Source organism: Anastrepha ludens, chromosome 5 (genome assembly GCF_028408465.1).
Source record: "Anastrepha ludens isolate Willacy chromosome 5, idAnaLude1.1, whole genome shotgun sequence".
Classification (NCBI taxonomy): Eukaryota; Metazoa; Arthropoda; class Insecta; order Diptera; family Tephritidae; genus Anastrepha; species Anastrepha ludens.
In genome coordinates, this window is record NC_071501.1 from 83,443,513 (window position 1) to 83,469,574 (window position 26,062).

At 34.6% G+C, this 26,062-nt stretch overlaps 1 protein-coding gene across 18 annotated transcripts; it reads left to right on the forward strand.

The window, feature by feature from the left end:
* The first annotated feature begins 1,328 nt into the window (after window positions 1-1,328).
* Window positions 1,329-23,568, forward strand: LOC128865369 (ral GTPase-activating protein subunit beta). 18 transcript variants are annotated; one of them, XM_054105653.1, is made up of 18 exons: window positions 1,329-1,885; window positions 1,948-2,167; window positions 2,488-2,517; window positions 2,586-2,984; window positions 3,051-3,311; window positions 3,866-4,501; window positions 7,611-7,715; window positions 7,881-8,021; window positions 10,476-11,019; window positions 11,096-11,310; window positions 11,738-11,992; window positions 12,233-12,373; window positions 19,295-19,312; window positions 19,855-20,481; window positions 21,261-21,944; window positions 22,033-22,572; window positions 22,652-22,907; window positions 22,968-23,567. In XM_054105653.1, the coding sequence occupies exons 1-18, from the start codon at window positions 1,694-1,696 to the stop codon at window positions 23,080-23,082; spliced, it is 5,379 nt and encodes a 1,792-aa protein (XP_053961628.1). In that variant the 5' UTR covers window positions 1,329-1,693; the 3' UTR covers window positions 23,083-23,567. The 18 variants fall into 18 exon arrangements, with proteins under 18 accessions (XP_053961628.1, XP_053961632.1, XP_053961635.1 ...); XM_054105657.1 differs by having other exon boundaries at window positions 19,909-20,481; window positions 22,968-23,566; XM_054105660.1 differs by lacking the exon at window positions 11,738-11,992 and having other exon boundaries at window positions 22,968-23,568.
* Window positions 23,569-26,062: the final 2,494 nt, after the last annotated feature.

Sequence of the window (26,062 nt, forward strand, 5' to 3'; positions counted from 1 at the left end):
CCCGTGAATACTTTCGAAGTTACACGCAAAAAAAAAAAAATGTATCCTATATAAAGTGCTTTTCAAACTTTAAGCGCGTTTTTCTCAAAATGGTGTTTTCAAAGTCGGTCACCAACATTACTCGAAACCGGCTTAACCGACTAGTCTCAAATTTTAACACAAGCTTCTTTAATATATTTTTAGTAATTAATCGAAGACTTTTTCTCTCCGATAAATATTTTTTTTATAAGAAATTTAAGGCCGATATTTTGGTCAAAAAACGATTTTTTTTTGAGAAACCGCCATTTTAACAAAATTTATTTGGCTTATTCCTTCGATTAATTACTAGATTCAACATTACTTTAACGAAATCTGTTTGAATTTTTTATTTCAGAGGATCCAGTTCAGAGATGTAGTGGTTACCGCAAAACGTCTTTTTTGAGAGGAGCTCCTGGAGATTACCTGTAGTTCCTTTCCAAATAAATATTTTTACTAATACTAAGTCTTAAAATACAGTTAAAAGATAACATAACGTGTGTAAAAATTTTTAGATCAATAAATTTAAAAGTTTTCTCAGAAATATATCTAGAAAATTCGCTTTTTTCGGGCTTATAACTGTATATAACACCTTAATCAATGAAAATGCGATTTGAAATAAAATAATTTTACGCAATTCAAAATATAACACCAGAAATAAAAGTAAGGAACTACCGTAGTAACGGTAAAGACACGTACAATTTCATGTCGAAATACACTTTAAAATCTGTATAAACCCGAGAAACGGATCTCACAAACAGCGGGATACAGTGGCATTTTGCAGATTTTCGATTTTCGACATTTAAATATATCGCACCCTAAATACAAAAGGGGCACAACTCAAAATTTTCCACACTCGAGCTTGACTTGTTTACAGTAGCACAGAAAACAAACTATGTGACATATAACGCTGAAATTTGCCATGTAAGCTTATAACAGTCCTACCAAAAAACCAAAAATTTATTTTTGCCATATGTCATCCGCGGACTGTTTTATTGATAACGTCTCGTTCATATTTGAGCAGAAGTACATTTTGAGTTGTGACCCATTTGTATTTAGGGTGCGATATAGTAAGTTTAAAAAAGTCTCTCTGTGCCTGTGAATCAATAGCTACTACTTACAGGGTAGCCATATCTTCCAAAGTGTGGCCTCACAAAGCCTGTCATTTCGTGTTGATATTTACCTAAACAATTTACTTATTTAAATCATATCTTATTTGAATTTGTGCACGAACCTAGCAAAAATGGTGTGCGATAATAAAATTATGTTTTCACGGCGCGAAATTCTTTCTTAATTATACTATAATCCGATGTAAATAAAGATTTGCATATTATCACAGTCCGGTAACACCACTGCTGGAGAAGTGAAAAAATTCTTCAATTCCAGACAATTAATGCAAAATTTGAAGAAAAACTGAGCAAAAATACTTTCCAGGGATGGAAAAGCGTAATTTCAGTTAATTAACAATGTAAAATATTTGCAGAGAAGAATTTGAATTGTTCAAGCCGAATATTTTCCTAATAATGTGTTTGATGTGTTGGCGTAGTCTGTCCCGAAAATTGTTGCTATCTTCATAGCTGCTGAGAGCAAAATATTCACATATAGCATATTAGTGAAAAATTGATATTTGGAAATACAAATTTTTTTAATAAACACATAAAAAGGAGGAGTAACAAAAATGTATTCCGAATGGGTATCGCTCTCCTCACAAATATCGGCCGACAGTTGTGCAGCACAGTCGTGCAGCGTACTCAACAAATTTCCAGCCTCCGCGGGCCGAGAAGTCACCGTTTCTGTTGTACGTCAGTTAGCAAGTAATTTGGGTATTACACAAAATGCCGAACCCAGTCATCTAGTGCGGGACGAAGAGGTAGTCATCTGAATATTTCAAATATCTTAGCAATCTCATTCTAAACCTTTGCGTACGTACAGGTCAATTGGTGCATGGATGTCATCTGCTTTGGCTTGTCACTGCCGTTACAGGAGCACGAGACCATTAAGGATTGTGTGAACGTGTATTGCGAATGGTTGACGGCCTTGCATCCACAGCCACGCATTAGCGTACCAAAGCCGATTTGCGAAGATGCGAATATGTATTGTCGAAAAATCGTTAGCCACTTTCACAATTTGTTTGTGCCGCGTCAGGGAGAGAGTATGTTTCATTCTGTGCTACATTAAATTACTAACGATCAGTAGCCTATTTAAACTATTACGCTTAATACACAATATGAGCGCAAATGCATGCAATTTTGGAAAAAATAAGCGCATTTTCGAAAAAAAAAATTATATTTATATTTATTAGTATATTAGTATATTATTGTCCAAAAAGCGGTTAGCTCCATTTCAAAAGGGTATTTCATTCTAATTTGCTTAAGCGACCTTATTTTCGCCATGTCGTAACTTAAAATCTTGTAAATAATTACCTTTAAAATAGTGTGCACTTTATTGAACTGCTTTACCTTCCCTTTCAAGTCTTGCCATATATATATCAAAGCTCGCTTGGTACGTGCTCGCTCTAAAATGTAAATATTTTGTTTTAAATTTGCTGCAACTAGTATTTTCTATTCAAGGCGCCGACACCATCAATCGTCAAGCAGTGCTGTGCCACCGTGTGCTGCGTACACTGCAACAAACAGCACAAATCTCACAAACGATGGATCGCAAAACTTGGGAAGCGTTACTGCTCTTCTTACTCGCCATCAATGAAGTTTTGTTGGCGCCACCAACAGTCAAGGATGATGTTGGCGATCAACTGTGTGAGCGTGTGTTATCCGTGCTTTTCGAAGTGTGGCTGCTAGCCTGTCTACGTTGTTTCCCTTCGCCTTCTTTGTGGAAGACACTACAAGAATCGTGTGCTATGTGGCGCCACCGTATGGCATTAATAGACCAGTGGAATCGCGTCAACTTAGCTCTGACGGCACGTTTGCTCGAATTTACATATGGCTCCGCCTTTCCAGAGTTGAAAATTTGTATGCTGTATAAATAGAAAATTGGTGTTCATTATGAGTAAAATTATGCTTTTCTTTATATTATAGCTGATGAAGATGCTCAGCTAATACCTGCAGATATGACTAACGATTGTGTGGCACAGACTTGGTATCGCTTTTTGCGCACAATTGGCAATCCCACAGCGCTGTGTTCGCCGCATATAATCAGCAAATCGTCGCATTTTATGCAATGGGCACTAACGCATGATAAGGGTGCGGAAACTTATCAACATCCATGCTTACAAGCACTGCCACACATATTTCTGAAAGCGATCAAAGGCATTTCGAGTCAAGTCGACGCATTTCTCGGTAAGCAACTGCGTGGCGGAAGAGGAGATCTTTTTTTGAAATGTGTAAAGGTAGGCTGGACGTGTTTCAAACAGTGGGAATATGACAACAAGGAGCAATGTATTTGAGGTTATGTTGAAACTTTTAAATGCATTGAGTTGTGCGGTATTCTACCAAACGTTGACATTCCTATGAGAGTATAATACTTCATGTAATGAAATGATTAGTGGCTGCTGTTGCTGTTGAAATACGTCCAGCCATAGTATTTAATGCGTCCTGAATATATAATATTTTTATCTCTGGAAAACTAGGGCAAATTAAGTAAATAATCTAGTTTTTAAGAGAGAGCCTTCAGCCTTGTATAAGATTCAACTAAGCCATTTAGTTGATGTACTATTAGTGTAGTTAACTTTTTAAATGTTCTATATAGTGTTATTTAATGTCGCTAGACGTTAAGCCTCGCCTTAGACACCCTTCTTATTCTTATTCTCTTTATAACCTCTATAAATGTATTCCTCATAAAAAACAAAAAAAAAACAATTGCTATTAACCGCGTACGATGCGCAAAATCGCAGGCATTTATCGGCCACCTCCGCATCAGGCAGAAGATGCAATTACAAATTTACTTGATATCCGCCTATCACTTAACGAGGCGACTGCCTCATCGGTCACCACGGGCATACATAATTTCTTCCATCACGGCAGCAATAGCGCACTCAATTCAGGCGGTGGCACAACTGTCGTTACAAGCGCAATCAACAACAATGCACATCAACAGCAGCACCATCACCATCATCACTATCATCCACATTTGCATTTGCATGGTGCTGGCCAATTTTTGCGCGAAAACTTCATTAGTGGCTCCGCCAGCTCAGCACTAAACGCCATCATGGGTCATCACGGTAGCGCGTCGACGCCAGCGACTGCTGGTATTCTTGTAGCCGGTGGCGGTCATGCATCGGGTAACACCAGCGGCAGTGGCAGTCAATCTGCAGGTGTTATCGGCTCAATTTCTTTCGGTGCACCGTTGAGTGCCATGACAACGGCTACATCTGCCTCAGCATCGGCTGTGGATGGGAATCAACCGATGACGCAGCCAACACAGCTGCCATACTCACCTACACCACCATTGCAGCGACGTTTGGCGAAGAGTTTCAGCGTAGCACCTGCGCTCGGCTCCAGCAACAGCAGCAGCACACCACAACAAAAGGGTGCGCGTGATTTGAGTCATACTGTTTTTTTTGACTGCGTGTATTTTTCCGTTTTAAGGCGCACAATTCACTTGCTTGCTGTGCTCACATTATATTGGTTTTCAATTTCATGTGAAATCTTGGCTAGATTTATGATTTCCTTAATACGAATAAGTTAACTTATCTCAGCTGGCACATTTACATAGTTGGTACTCAACAGAAGGGTAATTTTCACCAAAAGTAAGCTGGCAACTGAGTTATGAAGTTTCAGCATTACATCAGCAATGATTGAAGGGACACGTTTTCAAAAAAAAAAAAAAAAAAAAGTTGCCCACTCGAGTTAAAAGTATAGGAAAGAAATGAGTATAAGGGAAAGCAAAGAAATGAGTATAAGGGAACACCTTTAAAATGCAGTACACTGAAGTAGTAAAAACCGATTTCAGAGATGGCATTACATTTTGGCTCAGAGAAGACGAAACTCAACAAACCCGCTCACTGTAAATATTTCAAAAAAAAAAAAAGTTTATTTTTGCTTAAAAAATGCCTTAATACTCAAAAAATTATTGAGGGCAAAATGCCTAACCTAACTAAATGCGGCAGCCGTAGTCAAATGGGTTGTTGCGCGATTACTATACGGAAGCGTGTAGGTTCGAATCTCCATGCATGGAACAGCAGAACGAATAGCGGTCGCTCCTTAGCAGGCAATGACAAACCTCCGAGTGTATTTCTTCTCATAAAAAAATCTGCTGTTCGGAGTTGGCTTAAAATTGTAGGTTCCTCCATTTTTGGAACAACATCAAGACGCACGCCACAAATAGAAGTGATCGCGCTAATTATTATAATTTTTTTTTTTTAATAAATATCTACTTCTATTTTGAATTTCGGCCCAGCCACTTTCAGTGAAATTCACTTTACTTAAAAAATTTTTGTTTTTTTAAATCGGCTCGATTCATAACTCGAAAAATCGTGGCTGATTGATTTGAAATTTTGACTGTATATTCAAAGTACAGATGCATTTTTTCGATATGTTGAATTGTTCTTGGTTTTAATATTGAACTTTATGAACTGAGCTTTTTCTTGATATCGTTTTGATGATTTTTCATTATTAATTTTTTTATTTTATTATTTATTTATTTATTTATTTTTTTTTATATTTTTTTTTTGTTTTCATTTATTTTTTTATTTAGTTTTTTATTTTATTATTTTTTTATTTTATTATATAGTTTTTTATTTTATTTTTTATTTTTTTACTTTATTATTTTTTTATTTTAATATTTGTTTTTTTTTATTTTTTTATTTTATTTTTTACTTTTTATTTTATTATTATTTTTTATTTTTTTGTTTATTTTTTATTTTATTACTTTTTTTATTTTTTTATTTTATTACTTAGTTTTTAGTTTTTAATTTTTTACTTTTTTATTTTATTATTTAGTTTTTTATTTTTTGTTTTTTTATTTTAGTATTTTTTTATTTTATTAAGTTTTTTTTATGTTTAATTTTTTTTTATTTTTTTATTTATTTGTTTATTTTTTTAATTTTATTATTTATTTTTTTAATTTTATTATTTTTTTTTTTATTTTTTATTTTTTTTTTATTATTTTATAATTTATTTATTTTATTATTTGTTTTTTTATTTTTTATTTTTTTATTTTTTTATTTTATTATTTTTTTTATTTTATTTCTTATTTTTTTATTTTTTTATTTATTTTATTATTTATTTTTTTATTTTATTATTTATTTATTTTATTTTATTATTTATTTTTGTTTTATTTTTTTATTTTTTTTTATTTTTTTTTTTATTATTTATGTTTTTTTCGGGCTATAATTATTTCGTAGAGCTAAGCTTACGGAGTTAACGTTAATAAAAAATAATTTAAGAATAATTTTTAACCCTCCGTTGGGCACTTGGGTCTAACCTGGGACTGGCTTTTTCGACTTTGTACGTGAATTTAATATATTTGTATTATAGCTAACGACTTGCGCTTCCATGTAGCTTCCTAAAATTTAATTTTCTATCGATTTATGGATTTTAAAAAGGATCCTCGAAGAGTACGAAAAAAAGGCCAGACCCGGGTGCCCAACCGTAGGTTTTAAAAAAGATGTTCAACGCATGGTTAATGAAAGGGACCTTTCCTGCAAAATGTTAGCTTATAGCAATAATCTTTTCCCAGAACGTCTATGAGAGCAGAACGACCCAGGTTTGTATGTAACAGAACAAGTCAGATTCAAATTCGCTCAAATTCTTTCACTTCACCAGTATTCTCCAAAAATGTATGCGGCATATTTTATGCTCTTACAACAACTAAAACAACAGCCATACTATTGAAATAAATGTGAATTGCTGAGATAACTTAACTGCGGCTGAAACTTCTTGCAAGGCTTAAATTGCATGAATTGTATATTCCACCGGATGCATATTGTAAATAACATTTTCTCAAATATTTTTTTATTTTTTTTAATATTTTTTTATAAGTTTTTGAATGAAATTTATGGAATACATTGTAATTAGTTCAAGCCATTTGTGCACATGTAGAAAAATGTGTTTCGTAGTAATATATTTTCCTTTTCGAAGTAAATTTCTCCACTTTTTTAATTTTTATTTTTTTTAACTGTTGTAGTCAGATGTGTTTGCAATGTAATTAATATTTTTTTTATATTCGAGATGGATTATTAAGTTGTATACCTTAATTAGTTGGTTATAGAATTGTATTAGCTGATTTTTATCGTTTATTTGTATTAAATAACCCAACACTGCTTTTCAGTGTGCTGTATATAACCGCTCCAGCAGCAGTTCCACCACTAGACTAAGGTGATTTCATGTAGTCAAATAAAAAAAAATGTGATAGACGTATTAATTTTTTTTGTTTTTCTAGTTTTAATAACATGTCACACACATCATCTCATCAGGTTTACGCCCCCCATCATTATTTTCACACGATTCTCTTATCATTTATTGTAATTGCTTATTTTTTTGTAATAGTTACAAAAGCAACTTACATCTTCACATATTCGTGTGTTTGTTTTTTAATATATGTTTTGTACGTATTTTGTTGCTACCTTTTTGATGTGACTAACATTTTCCAAACGTTTTCTGTGTGATATATTTTTTCGGTGTCATCGCACTCCGTAGGCTTGAGCAAAGCCGCGCTTATCGGCATAACTGGTGCACGTTTATCCACAACGCAAGCTCCACTCACTCCCACTTCAGGTCCGCCATCCTCTAACAGCTTAACATGTAAGTGCACAGAACTAAGTTTTGCAATCGACAAAAATCTAATTTGTTTAGACAGTCCTGGGCTGTACCTACCCAAACAAAAGACCCTTACAACGCTTAATCGGCTTGTCTGTCAAATGCTGATAAAAAGTATCTATAAAATTCTAAATTTGTAAATTTATGCAGCTCTACCGTCGCTCGGATTCGAACAACGCCCACCTTTGGCTGTAGCTCGGCCCAAGTGTAACAGCGTTTTGCATTTATTCGGCGAGTGGCTATTCGAGGCGGCACACATTGGTGGCGATGCATGGCTTTTGAACACAAAAAGTGAGTAATTAAGCTGTTGTCTTTTTTGGTAAAATCTGTTTTCGAAAAATTTTGTTTCGCTAAATATAGTTTTTATAAAATTGTTTATTAAATGCTTTTTTATTAATTTTTTTATTTTATTTTTTTTTTTGTTTTATTTTATTTTTTTTGTTTTATTTAATACATTTTTTCTTTGCGTATACTAAACCCGACCCGAAAGTTTTATATTACAATTTTTTTTAATTTTCTTCCGAAAGTTTTTGATATTTGAAATTTGTTTATTTCATTATAAACTTTTTTTTTAATTTTTATATTTTTTAATTTTTTAGTTTTAATAGTTTTTAATTTTTTTTTATTTTTTTATTTGTAATTTTTTTTTTTTATTTTTTTGAAGTTTTGTAATTTGTAATTTTGCATTGTTTTAATATTTAAATTTTATATTGTTTTTTGTTTTTAATTTATATATTTTATATTGGTTTTTTTAATTTTTATAATATATTTTTTCACCTATATTTTTAAATTTTTATATTTAACTTTTTTTAATTTTATTTTAATGTTTTTTTATCTTTATATTGTTATATGTATTTAAATTGGTTTTTTTTTATTTTTATATTTTTTGTTTCATTATAAACTTTTTTTTAAGTTTTATATTTTTAATTTTCAAATTTTTTAATTTTTTAGTTTTTATATTTTTTAATTTTTTTTTATTTTTTTATTTGCAATGTTTTTTTTTTAATTTTTTTGAAGTTTTGTAATTTGTAATTTTGCTTTGTTTTAATTTTTATATTTTATATTGTGTTTTTTTTTTAATTTATATATTTTATATTGCTTTTTTAATTTTTATATTTTTTTCACTTATATTTTTTAATTTTTATATTTAAAATATGGGATTTTCTAATTTTTATATTTAACTTTTTTTAATTTTATTTTGAATGTTTTTTTAATCTGTATATTGTTATATTTAAATTGTTTTTTTTTTTTAATTTTTATTTTTTTTGTTTCATTATAAACTTTTTTTTAAGTGTTATATTTTTAATTTTCAATTTTTAATTTTTTAGTTTTTATATTTTTAAATTTTTTAGTTTTTATATTTTTTAATTGTTTTTTATTTGCAATTTTTTTGAAGTTTTGTAATTTGTAATTTTGCTTTGTTTTAATTTTTATATTTTATACTGTTTTTTTTAATTTATATATTTTATATTGGTTTTTTTAATTTTTACATTTTTTCACTTATATTTTTAAATTTTTATTTTTAAAATTTGGGGTTTTCTAGTTTTTATATTTAACTTTTTTTAATTTTTATATTTTTAAATTTTTATATTTAAAATGTGGGATTTTCTAATATTTATATAATATTTAACTTTTTTTAATTTTATTTTTTTTTTTATTTTAATGTTTTTTTTTAATTTTAATGTTTTTTTTAATTTTAATTTTGTTTTAATCTTTATATTGTTATATATAAATTGTTTTTATTTTTTATTTTTATATTTTTATTTTGTTATATTTTTGAAATTTTATATTTTTATGTTTTTAGTTTTTATATTTTTTATTTTATTTTTTTTTTTTTTTTTTTATATTTTTTAAATTTTGTTTTGAATATTTATATTTTTTAAATTTTATATTTTTATATTTTATAATGTTTTTATGTTTTTATATTTGTTAATTTTTATATTTTTTAATTTTTTTGGAATTCTTATGTTTGAAAGTCGTTTTGGTTTTAGTATTTATATTTTTTAGTTTTTACATATCTTAGTTTTTATATTTTTTAATTTTAATATTTTTTTTATGTTTTATATTTTTTTATATTTACACCTATGTATTTTTAATTTTTATATTTACATTTTTTTTATTTTTAGCTTAAACAATTTTTTTCTTTTTTAATTTTTTAAAAATTATTTTTAAAATTTTTTTATTAATTTGTTTTGAATTTGTTTTAAAGTTTTTTTTTTAAGTTTTTGTTTTTAATGTTTTTTTTTATTTTTTAATTTTTATATTTTTTAGTTTTTATATTTTCTTAAATTTGCATTTTGGTATTATTAATTTTTTTATTTAAATTTTGTTATTTTGTTTTAGTTTACAAAAAATTGTAACTATTTTTAAAATGTTTTTATTAATTTTTTAAAATTTGTTTTAAAGTTTTTTTATTTTAATTACAATTTTTTTTAAATTTAATTAAAAATTTTATTTAGTTTTTTTATTTTTGCAATTTTTTTAGTTTTGTTTTTGTTTTTTTTTATTTATTTGTTTTTTAATTGTTTTAGTTTTTTTCATTTTTTTTTTTTTATAGGTTTTTTTAAATATTTTTTTTTAATATGTTTTAGTTTTTTTTTAATTGTTTTAGTTTTTTTTTAATTGTTTTTTTAATGTTTGTTTAGTGTCTTTATTTATTTTTTAAGTTGTTTTTTTAATTTTTTGTTATTAAAATTTGTTACAATTTCTTTTACGAATTAATATTTTCCCATACCATCGCCACAGAACAAGCCACTGAGGCAAGCAAACGCCCGTCGTCGATGATCATGGAGAATCGTAAGGGCAGCATTTCCCTCTCGCAACCCAATTCGTTGAACGATCCGAACAGCCTGCCGCCTTCACTAACCATCGATAAGTACGAGTCGGGTCGCGCTGAGGCCATCGGCACGCTGTGCAAGATTTTTTGCGCTAAAAAAACGGGTGAGGAAATTCTTCCCGTATATTTGGCGCGTTTCTACATGGCGCTGCAGCAATGCCTCAAGATCACCGAATCCAAGGAGTGCGATGAAACATTGGCGAGTATTTTGTTAAACTCATCCGATCTATTTCGTCTCGATTTGAATGGCGTGCAAGTACTACTGCCCGGCTTCATAAGCGCGCTGGAGATTGTGCTGCCCGATAAGGATCTGAAGATAAAAACACAGGCAATGCTGTTTAATAAAACCGAACTGCGTCGTGCGTCGATCAATATTTTGCTATCGATTCTCACATTACCATTGCATTTCCAAACGCTGCCCATACGCGATCTCACCAATGAGTCTACAGAGCGGTAAGTTGTGTACCAAATTACTTGCTAGGTTTGCTTTTGCTGAATACCTGATAATATTGGAATACCTTAATTTTAGCATCATTACTTTTATACAACTCAAACCGCGCTTAATAAATATACTAATGAATGCCTTGCAAGTGGAAACAGATGCACAGAATACGCACATGCTGCTCGGGGGCCTGTTGTTGACAGTGCAGGATGCGGTTACGTTTGAGGAAACCGAATTGGTGGGAACTGAGCATTTGCACGCTGCATCGCCGACGCCAGGCGACACGAATTTGCTGAGTTCGGGTATGGTGAAAAATAGCGGACTAGAAAATATAATATTTTAGTACTCAATTAGCTGGTCCTACCAATTTTATTTTTTATTTTTGTTTGTTAATTATGTACATTTTTCAAATTCTTTTATTCAAATTATTTTTATGCACACACACACATATGTATGCTCACATTGTGTGCCTTTGACAACACACCATACGTTTTTCATGCACCATTTGTTAAATTTATCATACAATTTTTTATTTTTGTTTCTGTTTTCATTTATTGTTTCGTCTGCGAATTTATGTTTGAAAACAAAAAAAACGAACATCAACAAATCATCTTCAATTGTAAATTGCACACATCAATATATCTACTTACGTACCACAATCCATATCAATCGCATCATGTACGCCAATCCACATGAATACACCCGCTCAAATACATTGCGTACGCACAGCTTGCTCTGAACGTTCCGCATCCATAGCCAGTGCGGGCAATTCTAGCTTAGGTGGTCATAGCACTGCGACCATTGGCGCTACGGGCGTTGCTGCTGGCACAAGCACTACATTTGCGGCCACTGGCAGTGCTGCAGCAGCCGGAGGTGGGTACGTTGGACGTGATAACTCATCACAACATGATTTCCCCAGCCTTACCATATCTGACGATTTCCCCATGGAGTTGCTACATGAATTTGAGAGTGCTTCAGTTTATGGTAATTTTACTTTGCATTCACCTTTTGATTTTCCTACCAAATACGTAATTGCTCCAAATAATTTGTGTTGAATTTGTTATATTTACTGTTTGCTTGTTTAAAGTAGTTTGTTTTGCTTTGCAACGCTTTAATTTAATTTTATCGTGCCGCTTTGCTGTGTCAAATAGCCAATGCAAAGAAAAATAAATATTTTTTAATTCATGTTTTTTTTGTTTTTTTCTTCCTAAATTGTTTGTGCAGATAATGCGCATGCCTTATTCGTGCGCGCCACCTATTTGGTTTGCCATCGCTTGATTTCATCATGGAAAACCGATTTGAATGTTTCGCTGGCCGCTTTGGAATTGCTCTCCGGCTTGGCGCGTCTACATATACGCGATTCAGGTAAGATTTCCTAAGCATGGTTGTGGTGTGAATTGGTTGTGGGTTTAATTTAGCTGCGTATACTTCTGCTATTCCTCATTTCATTCATTGGGAACTTCTATACTTTGCCTATTATAAAATATTTTGCTTGAGTTGGAGACAAGTTTTGAATGTACATGTATGTAGGTATTTATATCGATTGTTCTATCTACACGGTATTGGTTATTAACAAAACATCAGCCGCTTGGCTATTCCATGCTTGAATATTGAATGGCTAAGTTCGTCGATAATTACTATTTATGTATCGGGAAGGGCGGAGAAAGTAGGGAGAGTGTTTACGCTGCAACAAACAGCAACGACAGAAGTACCTGTTGCCGTATTCTGTATCCATACTCTGCTTAGCTTAACAGATCATTTTGAGTCTAAAAAGAAGTACATTTACAGGTCTACTCTGTACCGGAAGGATACATATTGTGCACCTTTTCCCTATTCGCTCAATCGCTGTAAGGATGTCGTAAACCAGAAATACAAATATGGCTTCAAAGTTTTCAATTTACTATGCCCCCTAATGAAATATGTTGATCTAATGATCTCTCTGACAGTCAAGCAGCACTAAAATCGCTGGATAGCTTCTCATTCCAATCAAGGTTGGTCTGGGAATGTTTTAAAATCCTAGCTTCAAGAAACTGTGTTACCTTGATGTGGGTTCCGGGACATGAGGGGCACGAATGGAATGAAATTGCGGACACTTTAGCGAAAAAGGGGGCAAGCACTCCCTTCATAGCTGCTGAACCTTTCTCTGGGGTAAATAACAGCTTCAAAGTGCCTTTCTGAGTGAGCAGAAACAACGTGGCCTAATCAATTACTGGAGAACCCAATCGGGCATGCGGCAATCGAAAAGACTCAAAGATCCAGAATGGATAAAGCAAACGCAATCCTTAACCTAAGCCGAAAGGACATAAAACTTTACACTGAACTACTAGCAGGACACTGTAAACTTAATTACCACATGAAAAAGATAGGTGCGATAGAAAACGATTCCTCTAGATTCTGCAAAGAGGCACAGGCAACAGCAGAACACGTTTTATGCGACTGCGCAGCAGTGGCACGACGCAGATTAAATTACCCGGGAAATGGGGCTATAGATCCAAACTTCCTGGTAAAAATTAAGCTTACATCAGTTTTAGGATTTATTAACAGCCTAAAACTGTTTGAGTAGGCATATGACCCCACAACAGATCTATTCAGGTCGCAGTGCACAAACAGCCAATCAATAATAATAATGATAAATGACGATGATTAATTTCTAATGCGGCGATCAGTGGCCGCATATAGCCAGAACAAATGATTTCCATTAATATCGGCTTTCAGCTTTTGCTTTAATCTGTGCTCATGTCAGGTTTTCGTTGTTGTTCTTGTTGTCGTCTACGTCATCTATGTCGCTACGTCGCCATGAGCCCCTTGGACGTCCGCTATTTCGTGCTCCCTGTGGATTAAAGTAGCACCTCTGCTGACATCGTGCGTTGGTTTGCGCAGAGTTTGCTCTATCTCTACCCATTTTCTTTCGAATCTCAATATTTATCGGTCTTTGGCTATATCTTTTTGATATATCCGCATTTAAGATCCAGTTTTCGGGCAACCAGATATAGAGAATAGGGCGAAGACTGCGGTTAACAAACGTTTGAATTTTGTTTACTATTTCGTCGGCTACTAGCCAAGTTTCACAGCCATGGAGCAGTACGGATTTAACATTGGTAAGATACATTTCAGCATTGCAGCGTCTGTTTGCATTTGAGGAGCGGCTCAAACGGTCTGTTTCGTAGCGAGCGGTTGTCTTTTGGAAACGCTATTCGTCGCATGCTATATCTGAGGTGGTAGCCCCATCACGATGATAGGGATTCCAGGCTAACAACCAACCAGAAATTTGTATCCAAAAAATGGAAATTGAACCGAAAATGGTTGCGGTTGCTTGTAACCGCAACTACTAACGCACTGGTTACACTGTGAAACTAGAGCATATCTGCGACAGAGAAGATGCAACTTACGTATTAAACTCGCGGAGGACATTCATTATGCTAATAAGCTAATTAGAGCCAATTGGATCCCAATATGAATTTTTTTTTAGTTAAATTTTAACGCCCAATTTTGCGGTTTAAACTGCTTTTCGAAAATTCTTCACAGTTAAATTAGCGCTGGAAAACGGGCCTTAACCGTTCTGTGGTGAAATTCACCATATGATATGGTGAAAATGCTTACTCGTGCGTTCTCAGCTAGTTAGAGTTAGTCAGGTTTGCTATTTAGCTATGGTGAAAAAGAAAATTGTGAGGGGAACTTTGGCTGCCACGTCACTTGGAAGATTTGGCAGCGGAACTCTGCATGATTATTTCACATGTATTCATTCACGCACTCGTCCACTCAGTCGCAATCTTATTGCCAGCCGAAATTTGCACAATCATTTCACACACTCGCCCAAATGGTCGTTGTTCAGACGGCTACGAAGTGTGATTGGTCGATTTTTTTTCGTATATCACGAACACAAGATAATTTTTGTTAAACACTTCTCAAGTGACGTCAGCCCATTAGCTCATTCTGCCAAATTCGCTCAGAGCCGAGTAACGTTTTGCTAATTAGCACACTTCTAAAAATCTTTTCACCGTGGACGCAGTGAAACCTCGATTAAATGAACTTTCATAAAAAGAAACACTCAAAAAAAAAACAAATTGTCTGAGTCAGCTGGGAAAAACTCATTGCTAAATTTTCTTTATAAAGTTGCTACATTACATAGATATAACGAAGAGATTTCGAGCATGAAGACCTTTGGAATATGTTGGCGGTTAGAGTACCATCAGCGGGACTAGCAATATGTGGCGCCATGAAAACCACGTCATCCATGGCTTTGGACATCATGCTACATCTGCCACCCCTAGATCTCTTCTGCAAATACTCAGCAGCCTGCTCCGCTTTAAGGCTCAAAGCGAGCTCACAATGGAGAACTGTCACACGTGGACATTCAACCATTTTAGACTCCTACACGGATATACCCTGTGACTATAACCTATGACTGTGATTATCACCCTCCCATTCTTTGCTTCGAAAGGAATTTCCTAATGAAAATCCCTTCTAGACTGGAATGGCTTGAAGAAGATCCAACACCCCACACACCCGTTAAGATCTACACGGACGGATCCAAAATGGACACCGGTGTAGGATCAGGGTTATTTTGCGAAGAGCTTTCTATTAGTGAATCCTTTAAATTACCGGATCACGTCAGCGTTTTTCCAGCGGAAATAAACGCTATTCATGAAGCCTTAAAATGGTTAAAGATAAACAGAACATCATCAACGGATATCTGCATTCTATCAGACAGCCAAGCTGCCCTACGAGCCCTGGATGCATTCCAAACAACATCAAGGAGTGTCTTACGTTGTCGCCAATCTCTAAATGAGATGGCCAAACAATATCGTATAATCTTATGCAAGAGAAGGTACCTGTATGCCAGACATAAGTAATTTTATGGAGATACCTCTCGCAACTTGTAAGCTTCTCATTAAGGAAGCACTAATCAATTCTGCAAATCAGAGATGGATTAGCGCTAACACCTGCGAAATTGCTAGGCAAACATGGCCAAGGCTAAATTTACGTCTGTCCAAGAGTATTATAAAACTGAGTAGACTTCAAAACAGGACCTTAGTAGGGGCCCTTCACAGGACATTGTCTCATAGGAAATCTTGCAAGGAGATTAGGCGTTTACATGCATGACTTCTGTCGTAGCTGCAGAAATGAGGAGGAATTGGAAACAATTCAACACCTTTTTTGCACATGCCCGGCTCTAGCCAGAAGCAGAAACCTATTTTTAAAATCCTATTTCTTAACGAATATAGATAATCTTAACACTTTAGGTATCAACAACCTTTTACGCTTTTTCAAAAGCTCAGGATGGTTCAATATGGAAAGGGAAATGTAGCCCAGCCCCCGCGGCTCACAACGGACCCATTCCGTGGTCTAAGTGGCATCGTTGTCTCTATGTGCGATGCGGCTGCCAAACCTACCTACCTACCTAGAGTACCATGTTATTATCAGTTCTAATAATTGTTGCATAGACAATGATATATGGATACCCTTAGAAACATGTAAGCTACTCATCATTGAAGAAATTGTAAGGAAGGCAAACGAAAGATGGCATAATGAAGCCACCTGCAAAATCGGCCGTCAACTGTGGCAGACTCTAAATGCTAAACGCACAGAATCTCTGCTAAGCCAAAATAAACACAGTCTTAGCACACTGATCTCAGTCATAACGGGTCACTGCCTAATAGGTCGACACGCCAAAAGGATGGTTGTGCAAACACATGACCTCTGTAGAAGTTGTCTAGATGAGGACGAGGAAGAGACAGTCTCGCACCTACTGTGCCACTGTTCTCCTCTATCCAGACGCAGGTTTACTATTCTGGGTATACAATTTTTTAATGAGTTGAAAGATATCAGCTCTGCAGAAATCAGAAATTTTTGAAAAGCACACACTGGTTTTAGGAGAGATAGGGACAAGATCCCCACGCAGCATCACAATAAGCTAAGAGCCTGAGTGTGTCCCACAGGACAACCGCTTCAACCTAACCTAATCTATAATAATTGTGTACTGCCTATTTAGAACAAACTACGCTATTCGTCACTCCGGATACATAAATTAGTAGCATCAATTGCAAAATTCTAAGCAGCATGAAAATTAAAATGAAATGGGAAAATCCTTCACGAGTATATTTAGTAGAATTAAAATATTTTTTTTCCAATTCCTCAAATGCTTAAGAAATACTATAACTGTTTTGTGCATGACTGCATATTTTTCACCCCATCGTTTTTTAAATTTTTTATATTTTTCAATTTATTTCCGGAAAATTCTTTTGAATGCAGAACCTTTTTTCAAATCAAGTTTTTTTGGAACGATTCGTTAATTTTTATGGGGGGATATTAAAAAAAAATTATTTAAAAAAAGAATTATTTAAGCAAAAAATTATTAAAAAAAAAAAATTATTAAAAAAAAAATTATAAAAAAAAGTATGTAACCCCTTGCCGTGCTTGAACGAGTCTGACTCGTGATGAAAATTTTGGAATATGATGAGCCAGGCTTGTGGATAGATCGTCGGACCAAACGTAAATATCACGAGCCGAGGTCGTGTACAGATAGTCTGATGAAACATAAACATCACGAGCCTGGGCCGTGGTTGAATGTTAGTTTCTATTTGTACGCCACCAGAATTAGTTACGAGTCTCATAATTGCTGTTAAAAAATAGTTTCCGATCTGTTTACCACGCGTTGACCGGTAACACTTGGCCCCGAGTTTCGTCGAGTTAAATGGCACGGCAAGGGGTTAAAAAAACCATTTATTTCAAAATATTGTAAAAAAAAATTATTTAAAAAAATATTTATTTTAAAATAAAAAGAAATTATTTAAAAAAAAAAACTTATTAAAAAAAATTATTTAAAAAAACAATTATTCGAAAAAAAAATTATTTAAAAAAAACTATTAAAAAAAAAATTATTTAAGAAAAAAATTAAATAAAAATTATAAAAAAAAGAATTTATTAAAAAATAATTTTAAAATTTTATTAAAAAAAATGATTTTTTACAAAAAAAAAAATATTTTCATAATTTGAAAAAAAGAATTTTTTTTACAAAAAAGAATTTATTTTTTTTTTAACCCTTTTGCATTACCGCTCGAACTCAAATACCTTATTCTGCTCTGCTTACCACGTGTTGGCGCGTCACACTTGGACCCGAGTTTCGTCGAGTTAAATGGCACGGCAAAGGGTTAAAAAAACATTTATTTCAAAATAAAACAAAATTATTTAAAAAAACATTTATTTTAAAATAAAAAAAAAAATTATTTAAAAAAATTTATTTAAAAAAAAAATTATTAAAAAAAAATTATTTTCAAGAAAAAATTATTAAAAAAAGAATTATTTAAGAAAAAAATTAAATACAAATTATCAAAAAAAAAGAATTTATTAAAAAAAAAATTTAATTTCATTAAAAAAAATTTTTAATTTCATTAAAAAAAAATTATTTTTTCCAAAAAAAAGATTTTTATAATAATTTGAAAACTAATAAATAAAAAAATATTTTTTTTACAAAAAAGAAAAGGATTTATTTTTTAATTAACGCTTTAGCATTACCGCTCGAACTCAAATATCGTGCGTCGGCAAGGCTTTTTCTGTTTGTTCTAATAAAAAAAATGTTACAGGATTACCAAAATATTTTCTTCAAACTTTAACAAACAAACAAATTATTCCGTGGAGTTCCGAGAGTTTTTGTTCACGCGGATTATTCAGTTCTTGGTGATAAGAGAGATTTTTTACTCACGTCAACTATTCCCCTCTGCTTATAAGAAGAGGTTTTTTTTTGTTCTACTTGAGCGGATTGTTCCGTCGAACGATGCAAAAGTGTTAATAATGTCAGTATTTATGGCATCAAATACTCGTGTGAATGTATGTGTGCATTTCTGTATCATTTCCGTTATATTTGTGCTACATTTATAAATTTTCTAACTGCGCTGTTACATCATGAAAATAAAAAATCAAAATAATTATTTAACAATTTTAGTGACATCTCAAATCCTCTTTGACTAAAATCTTATAAATATAATAAACGCATAATTCTCTTCTCTTGTTTATTCTCTTTTTATCTGCCAAAACCAAATACCAACAAAAAAAAAAAAAATATTAATAAAAATGTATGAAAATCCTTGCAACTAAAAATCGAACACGCCTCGTGCACTCGTTCATGTAAAAAAAAATCAAAACCATTTCTTATTCACTCTTCTGTACATACATACATACATATGTCCACTCCCATTGTGCCCGATATCCTTTTGCCACCGTCCTTGTTAAACATTATTCTGTACATAATTTATATACTTGTGAACTATATTCGCCGCCGTCGCGCAGCCAGGAAATTTACAACCGGTAAATAAAAGGTTTTCTATATTTACTAACAACATTTTCGTTCTTTCTCTCTGTTTCTTTTCTCTCATTTTCATAAAAAAACACTTTTTATTTTGTAAAAATAACTTCTTTTGCGCTCTAATTCATTCAACAACTACTCGCTTAAGTCACACTTCTATATGGTATACTAACACACATACACATATACACACACATACACATATACACACATGCACACACACACACACTCAAATGCATTTAACACTGCTGTTTGTATATTTTATTTGATAAAAAAAACATTTTTTGTTTTTAACGGGCGAAACGGGTTGATTAAACAAAACATTTTTCATGTTTTTCTTTGTACATTTTCTCCATCAAATGATAATCAAAACAAAAAAAAAAAAAACAAATACTCGTACACACAAAAAAAAAAAAATAAATCAACAAAATCCAAACAAATTGAAACGATTGTAAAATAATTGAACATCAAAAAAAAAATCGTTTTCAAAACTCAAACTCAAATTCAAATTCAATCAAAACCAAATCAATTCAAACTCACGTAGATTCCTTAGTTAAAATTGAAGAACCAAGTCAAAATTTAACTATAATATCCACAGACGCGTTAGAATGTAAGCGAGCGGTGAAATGGATCTGCGATTATATTTGTTATCAGTGCTCGCGCCCACCACCAGCCCATAGCAAAGATTTGCACAGCACCATCGTGGCGGCCTTCCAATGCACCTCGGCCTGGCTGATGCAGCATCCGTATTTGTTACAGGACAAGGATTGTCTGCAAACTGTTTTGGAAGTGGTCGAATTGGGCATTTCGGGTACGAAAAGTGTTGGCAAAACCGGCGATATACCGAAATTCAAAGACGAGAAGGAACTGAAACCCGCGTCGATGCGCGTGCGCGATGCTGCTGAAAATCTACTCACAATCATACTAGAGCAAGTCGGCTATTTTCCCAGCGAATGCGGTCCAGAATCGATATCCTCGCTGCTGGATGAGGTGGCTTTGATGAAGCATTGCAATTCAATGCCCGATGGTACGGGTAGCGGTGGTGCTGCGTCCATAACAACGGAGCAGGCCATAGCGAAGTTCAAGTATTTTGTCACTGAGAATTCGACAATATTGGCGCTTTTGGAGGAACCACTAGGCAATGCAGAGGATCCACAACCAACTGTGACATGTAAGTTGCCAGTATTGTTGCTATGCGCGAATGGTTAGTAAAATGGTTTACGACTTTAGAGATTTGAGAAAGTCCCTAGAAGCGATTGCTGTAATTTTCTTTTCAAATGTGAACAAAGTTTCCTTCTGTTGGATATTTTGTGGCAAAAAGCAAAGAAATGTATTCTTTATACCCATGGCAAATCTATTAAAGGTTGTATCGGAAAATCAGCTGATTTGTTTTGTTTTTTCGCCGTGTCCATGTGGCTGTCAGCACAGAATGAAACAAGACGAATTCATTCTTAGTTTTCTGGTATCGGTAAATCAGCTGATTTGTCTTGTTTTTTTCGCCGTGTCCATGTGGCTGTCAGCACAAAATGAAACAAGACGAATTCATTCTTTGTTTTCTACTTTGACAATACTTTGCCGTGACAATCAAACGCACTAAATATTGTTCTGGTCTAGTGACATCACCTTTAATGAATGCGACTTGCATTATACCAAAAAAAAGCAACTTTCAACATTTGTAAAAAATTGAAACACTTCTCTTCCAAGTAAAATGAAACTTTATTAAAGACAAATAACTATTTTCGCGCTTTAGTAGTCTGGAAATTAAATTTAGTTTCATTGTTTCTTCCGCAAATTTGCTTAGAGTTTTACGGATAACGAAATTGACCCCCTAGCGTAACTACTTAGATTTCCAAACAGTCAATTCCATTTACCTAAAATTTCCCCTATCCCGTCACTTTTTTAATTTAATTTTAATTTTATTTAAAATTTTGCTTTTTCTCTTTCCCTAAGTGCTAATACGCGGTCCCTTTGGACGCCACGCTTGGACCATGCAATTGCGTCATTTGCCCCGCAGCAAATCGGGCACTAAATATCATGCTGTCAATCCGGGTCGACCCATACCGATGAACGATACACCGCAGCGCATAGAATTCGATCAGAAATTCTTTCCGGATGGTGTCGACAAGGTGACACCCTGTGTTGCGGATTACTCTATACCAACGCTGGAGCAAATTCGTGAGCAATATGGCACAGAGAACATACGCCAACTTGAGACTATGATTGAGAATCAGAGCATTGATGAGAAGCTGGCCTGGGCGGCTACCGATAATAGCGCGGATAGTTTGTCGCATGCACAGGAAAGTGTGCCACCATCGGTGTGTCATGAATTCCAGGCGGCACGCCTTTTTCTCTCACATTTCGGTTTTCTCACATTCGAAGAACGTAATCCGAATAATCCGTCTGAGTCGTTGGGGGCTCCTGCACAGCGTCCGCTCATCGTACTCGATACGAAGCGACATCAATTCGCACATGAACTGGGTATGTTGGATAAGCTGAGTGCGCGCACCTACGACACGGTGCATGTGTTCTATGTGAAATCGGGACAAACAATGGCGCAAGAGATCATTGGGAATATGAATGACGAGCATGTGCGTACGCTAGATGGGCATTTCGGCAATATGCTGCTGACTTTAGGTAACACACCTTAAATATTATAATTTTATATTTTTTATTTAATTCAAAATTTGTTTTTGTATTTATTTTACTTTTCTCGCTCCATTAGGCTGGCCTGTAGACTTAGAAGATCATTCCGGCTGGACTGGTTTCATAAGCACTTCATGGTCGCTAAAAGGCTCCAATCAACGCGAAGCCGAAAAGCAAACAAATAATCGCTTTGGGCCGTTCGCATCGAGCAGCAATGATCTGCGTTTCAATGGCGAATCTAAAGTGCTCTATTGGGCCGATGTTAGCTCGGAAATAGCATTCGTAGTTCCAACTGAATGGAACTTGCATTGCGAAACCGATGGCAGCTGCCTTTCGCTCTGCTCGTCGCATTCCTCTGCCGATAGTCTACAATCAGCTGCATCTGCTGGCAACGTATGGACGCGCGCTTCGGATTCGTCGAATGCCGAGAATGCCAAAACACAAAAATCACGTAATCTCTCCTTGGAATTGGACACTAAGGGCGCAAGCGCAAAGGATCCCATACCGCCGACACGTCGTAAAACAAACGTAATGAAGCCAGCGTTGCAAGCGCAACCGCCAGCGAAGATCTTTCTTGTTTGGCTGGAGTCGTTCGAGGATCATTTGAATTTCCCCATAGGTAAATATACTAACTTACACTCAGCAAATGTTGCGCATAATTTCTATATATTCATGCATAAATTATATCACTGTTTTAGACGATTTACTAGCCTATACACGCACGGGCGAGGAAACTCAATCACTGCAAATGCCGCGCGCCAGCGACTGTCATGTTATCTTTTTGCACGCATTGCAGTCGGGGTTGCTGCGTGTGAAACTGCAGGGGCCTACGGGACGTATGAGTTTCGCCACACCATTGGTAGATGGCATGGTGTTGAGTCGGCGTGTGGTGGGCAACTTGGTGCGTCAAACTGCCCATAATATGGCCAAGCGTCGACGCCTCGATAATGATAAGTGAGTTTGGGCGAAATTTATTAATTAACCAGACTTGTAATTGAAATAATTTCTTTGCAGCTTTCAACCGCCGCATGTCCGTAGACGACTTAAAGTACAGGATATAGTGCAGAAATACAAAATGGATTTGAGCGAACCGGAATTGTTGGCGCATCTTTTTAAAAGTGCATTTTAAGCGCATAGTATTATTATATACACTTTTATTTCGTTATACAACTAATGAACTATTTAATTTAGTCACTAACCAAGTAAGTACTTGACGCAAGTACTTGAGCCAGTGCAAGGTGCAAGGGCGTTTTGATTACATAACATAATACCATTAAGTATTTATCTCTATGTATTTATGTATTTTGAAGGAAAATATGTAAGCTATTTAATTGAACTCGTCCACGTTTAACATTACATCCAACTAATGTAAATGCAATAAAATTAACAAATGTTTGCTCCACATGCGACAAACACAACACAAACAATCAACTCAGCTAAGGTTAGTAAGAACTTCTGCAAGCCAAGCACTTTAATTAAACGACAGTATACGATTTCCTGCGCTGCCGCGCGCAAACACACCATTTATCACTTTGATAAATACGCGCTTCTGGCCACATAAATCCAATGACACGTATCTGCAAGCAACTAAGCAAGCAAAACTTTGGCGGGTACGTATGTAAGGATGTGTACACAAATGTGCTCTAATGTATGTATGGGCGCGTTCTTAGTCGCAGCTATACAAGAGTACTTAAGTGGACGCGCTAATACTATACCGAAGGCTTAAATTGTACACATTTGTCGACTTTCACACGAAATTCAAATTCAAATCAGTACAACAAGAAGAGAATTCATAAAAAAAAAAATGAAAAAAAAAAAACGAAATAGAAAGAAAAAATTTAGTATATTTGACATACCTATGCACCGTATGCACTTTCTACTTGTTGCAGGGTGAGCATCGCACCAAACTACATATGTACACATGTATCTGCCGCCGTGGACAGTCATGTCGCACATTCAGCTAAGCCGCATTGATGTACTGTAATCTAATGCAAATCTGGCGAACGATTGCCGCACACATACACCCATACGATAAGCTTGATTGTATCAAGAATAAAATGCTATACGTATGCGCAGTCGTTTTAATTCCACACACACACACACACACACACCTTGTGCGAGTGGATATATACAGTCTTACTGGACACGAGACACTCACGCCTTAGAGCGCGCATTTGCTCGTGCGCGTTGGTGCACGTTATGTGTGTTTAAATCAAACTGAGAAGTATTTAATAAATTAATTCCTGTTGTTGTCGTTTGCTGAGACAACTGAGACATCTATCACGCCGAGGCGAGCAGCTGCAGCAGCAACAGCAACAGCCGTCGCCTAAGAACGAAGGTAGTTGAGAGTGTCGCTGGCAAATTGCCACACCGCGTCATTGCGCTGCCTGAACAAGTCGCAAACGAAATGAGAATATTGCAATTGGAGCCGTTTGCAAAATGTATGCGCAGTGGAGCGAAATTCGCGTATAACACCTACAAATGTTAAGCACCAGGATTTATAAAAGATGTGGCTATGTGGCTGATTTTCATGGACAGCAAGGCAGCGGAACAAAGGAGGCATACAACCACGCAAGGCGGTTGGATATTCTAGATGTCGCGCATACGGGCAGGTAGGTAGGTATAAAAGTTGTCGTACATAACATAATAATCCGCGTGGATTTTATGCAACATTTCCTTTCCCGTATTTCTTGGTCTTCGCTTGACTTTGACACTTTTTAGTGGAGTTTTTGTTTGTTGTTTTTCTGCTGCTGCTGCTGCTGGTTCATTACTAGCTGTGTCAAGGTTGTAGTGTTCAATGGAAGTTTTATTTTTGTGTTATTTTATTTTCTTTTTTTGGTAGTTCGCTTTTATCTACTTAAGCCCATTAAAGTGGAACTTAATTGATATGAAATAAATAAAAAAAGTGAAAGTAAAAAAATGGCATAATTGGGGGTCCAACTTAGGTGTGGTATATCTTAATGTAGGCCTAACACTTTGCAGTATGGACTTAACTATTTATGTTTAGGATGAGAATGACTTCGAAAAAAAAAAACATGCGTTGGAGATATGTTTGCGAAAGTATAATATAAGTAATTGAATAGTTTCAAGCTTTGAAATAAAAAAAAATATTGTGTATCTACAATAATAATACCCGTTCGACACACAGAATCAGGTTTTGGTCAGCACTCCGTTTGGTAAACGGGGTTTATGCGAGGCCTCTGCATGGGAGCGCACTCGGATATTGGCTGTCGAACGATGGGTATTTTCTACGCTTTTTTTTGTCAGATGTCCGAAATGAGGATTGAACCACGGCGGAAGCTTCGAGTTATGTACTATCGAATTTTGTATTTGAATAACTTTTTTACTAATTACAAATCAAAAAGATTTTGAGTGATGCAAAACTTTATTTTGAGCGTCGAATTTGATAGACGTACGACGCCATTAGCAAAAATTGAAAATCTTCCGATAGGGTGATTAATTTTGCGCCACCTTGTACAGGGTGGGCCGTATAGCGTTTGCTCTTTGAACCACCTATTTTTTTGAAAATGGTAACACAAATGACATGTCAAATTTGTTCATAATTTACTTAAAGGTATTTACGAAATGGGACGCTATACGCTCGAACAAAATTGGGAAATATTGAAAACCTATTTCCAAAGTGGTGAGTCTTCTTCTTCTTTTCTGATTTTCACATCGGTGGCTACGTCAATAAGCAAAATTGTCGGATTTGGGGTTCAGAAAATCCACACGTTACTGTAGAGAAGCAAATGCATCCACAACGAGCCACTGTTTGGTGCGGCTTTAGGTCAACTTGTCACACTGCCAAAGTTACACTCGAACTTTTGGCTACCGTTTTTGAAAACCGAATAATCAGCCGAAATTCCGATATCAATTGGCCGCCTCGGAGCTGAGCTGTGATTTAAGCCCGTTGGACTATTTTTTGTGGAGCGCCGTTAAGGACAAATGCTATGCGAACCATCTAGAGACGATTGATGCTTTAAAACACGAAATCAAAGTTGCCATTCATGAAATTGGAGCCCAAACAATCGAAAATGTGCTTAAAAATTGGGTTGATCGAATGGCCTACTGTAAAGCCAGTCGTGGCAGTCATTTGAACGATATTATTT

What these genes read in the sequence shown, in the direction of transcription:
- LOC128865369 (XM_054105653.1), top strand. Translation starts at nt 1,694, where the DNA reads ATGTATTCCGAATGGGTATCGCTCTCCTCACAAATATCGGCCGACAGT. An exon ending in TCATTTGAATTTCCCCATAG is followed by an intron (nt 22,573 to 22,651) that starts GTAAATATACTA and finishes TCACTGTTTTAG; the next exon opens with ACGATTTACTAGCCTATACA. An exon ending in CGACGCCTCGATAATGATAA is followed by an intron (nt 22,908 to 22,967) that starts GTGAGTTTGGGC and finishes ATTTCTTTGCAG; the next exon opens with CTTTCAACCGCCGCATGTCC.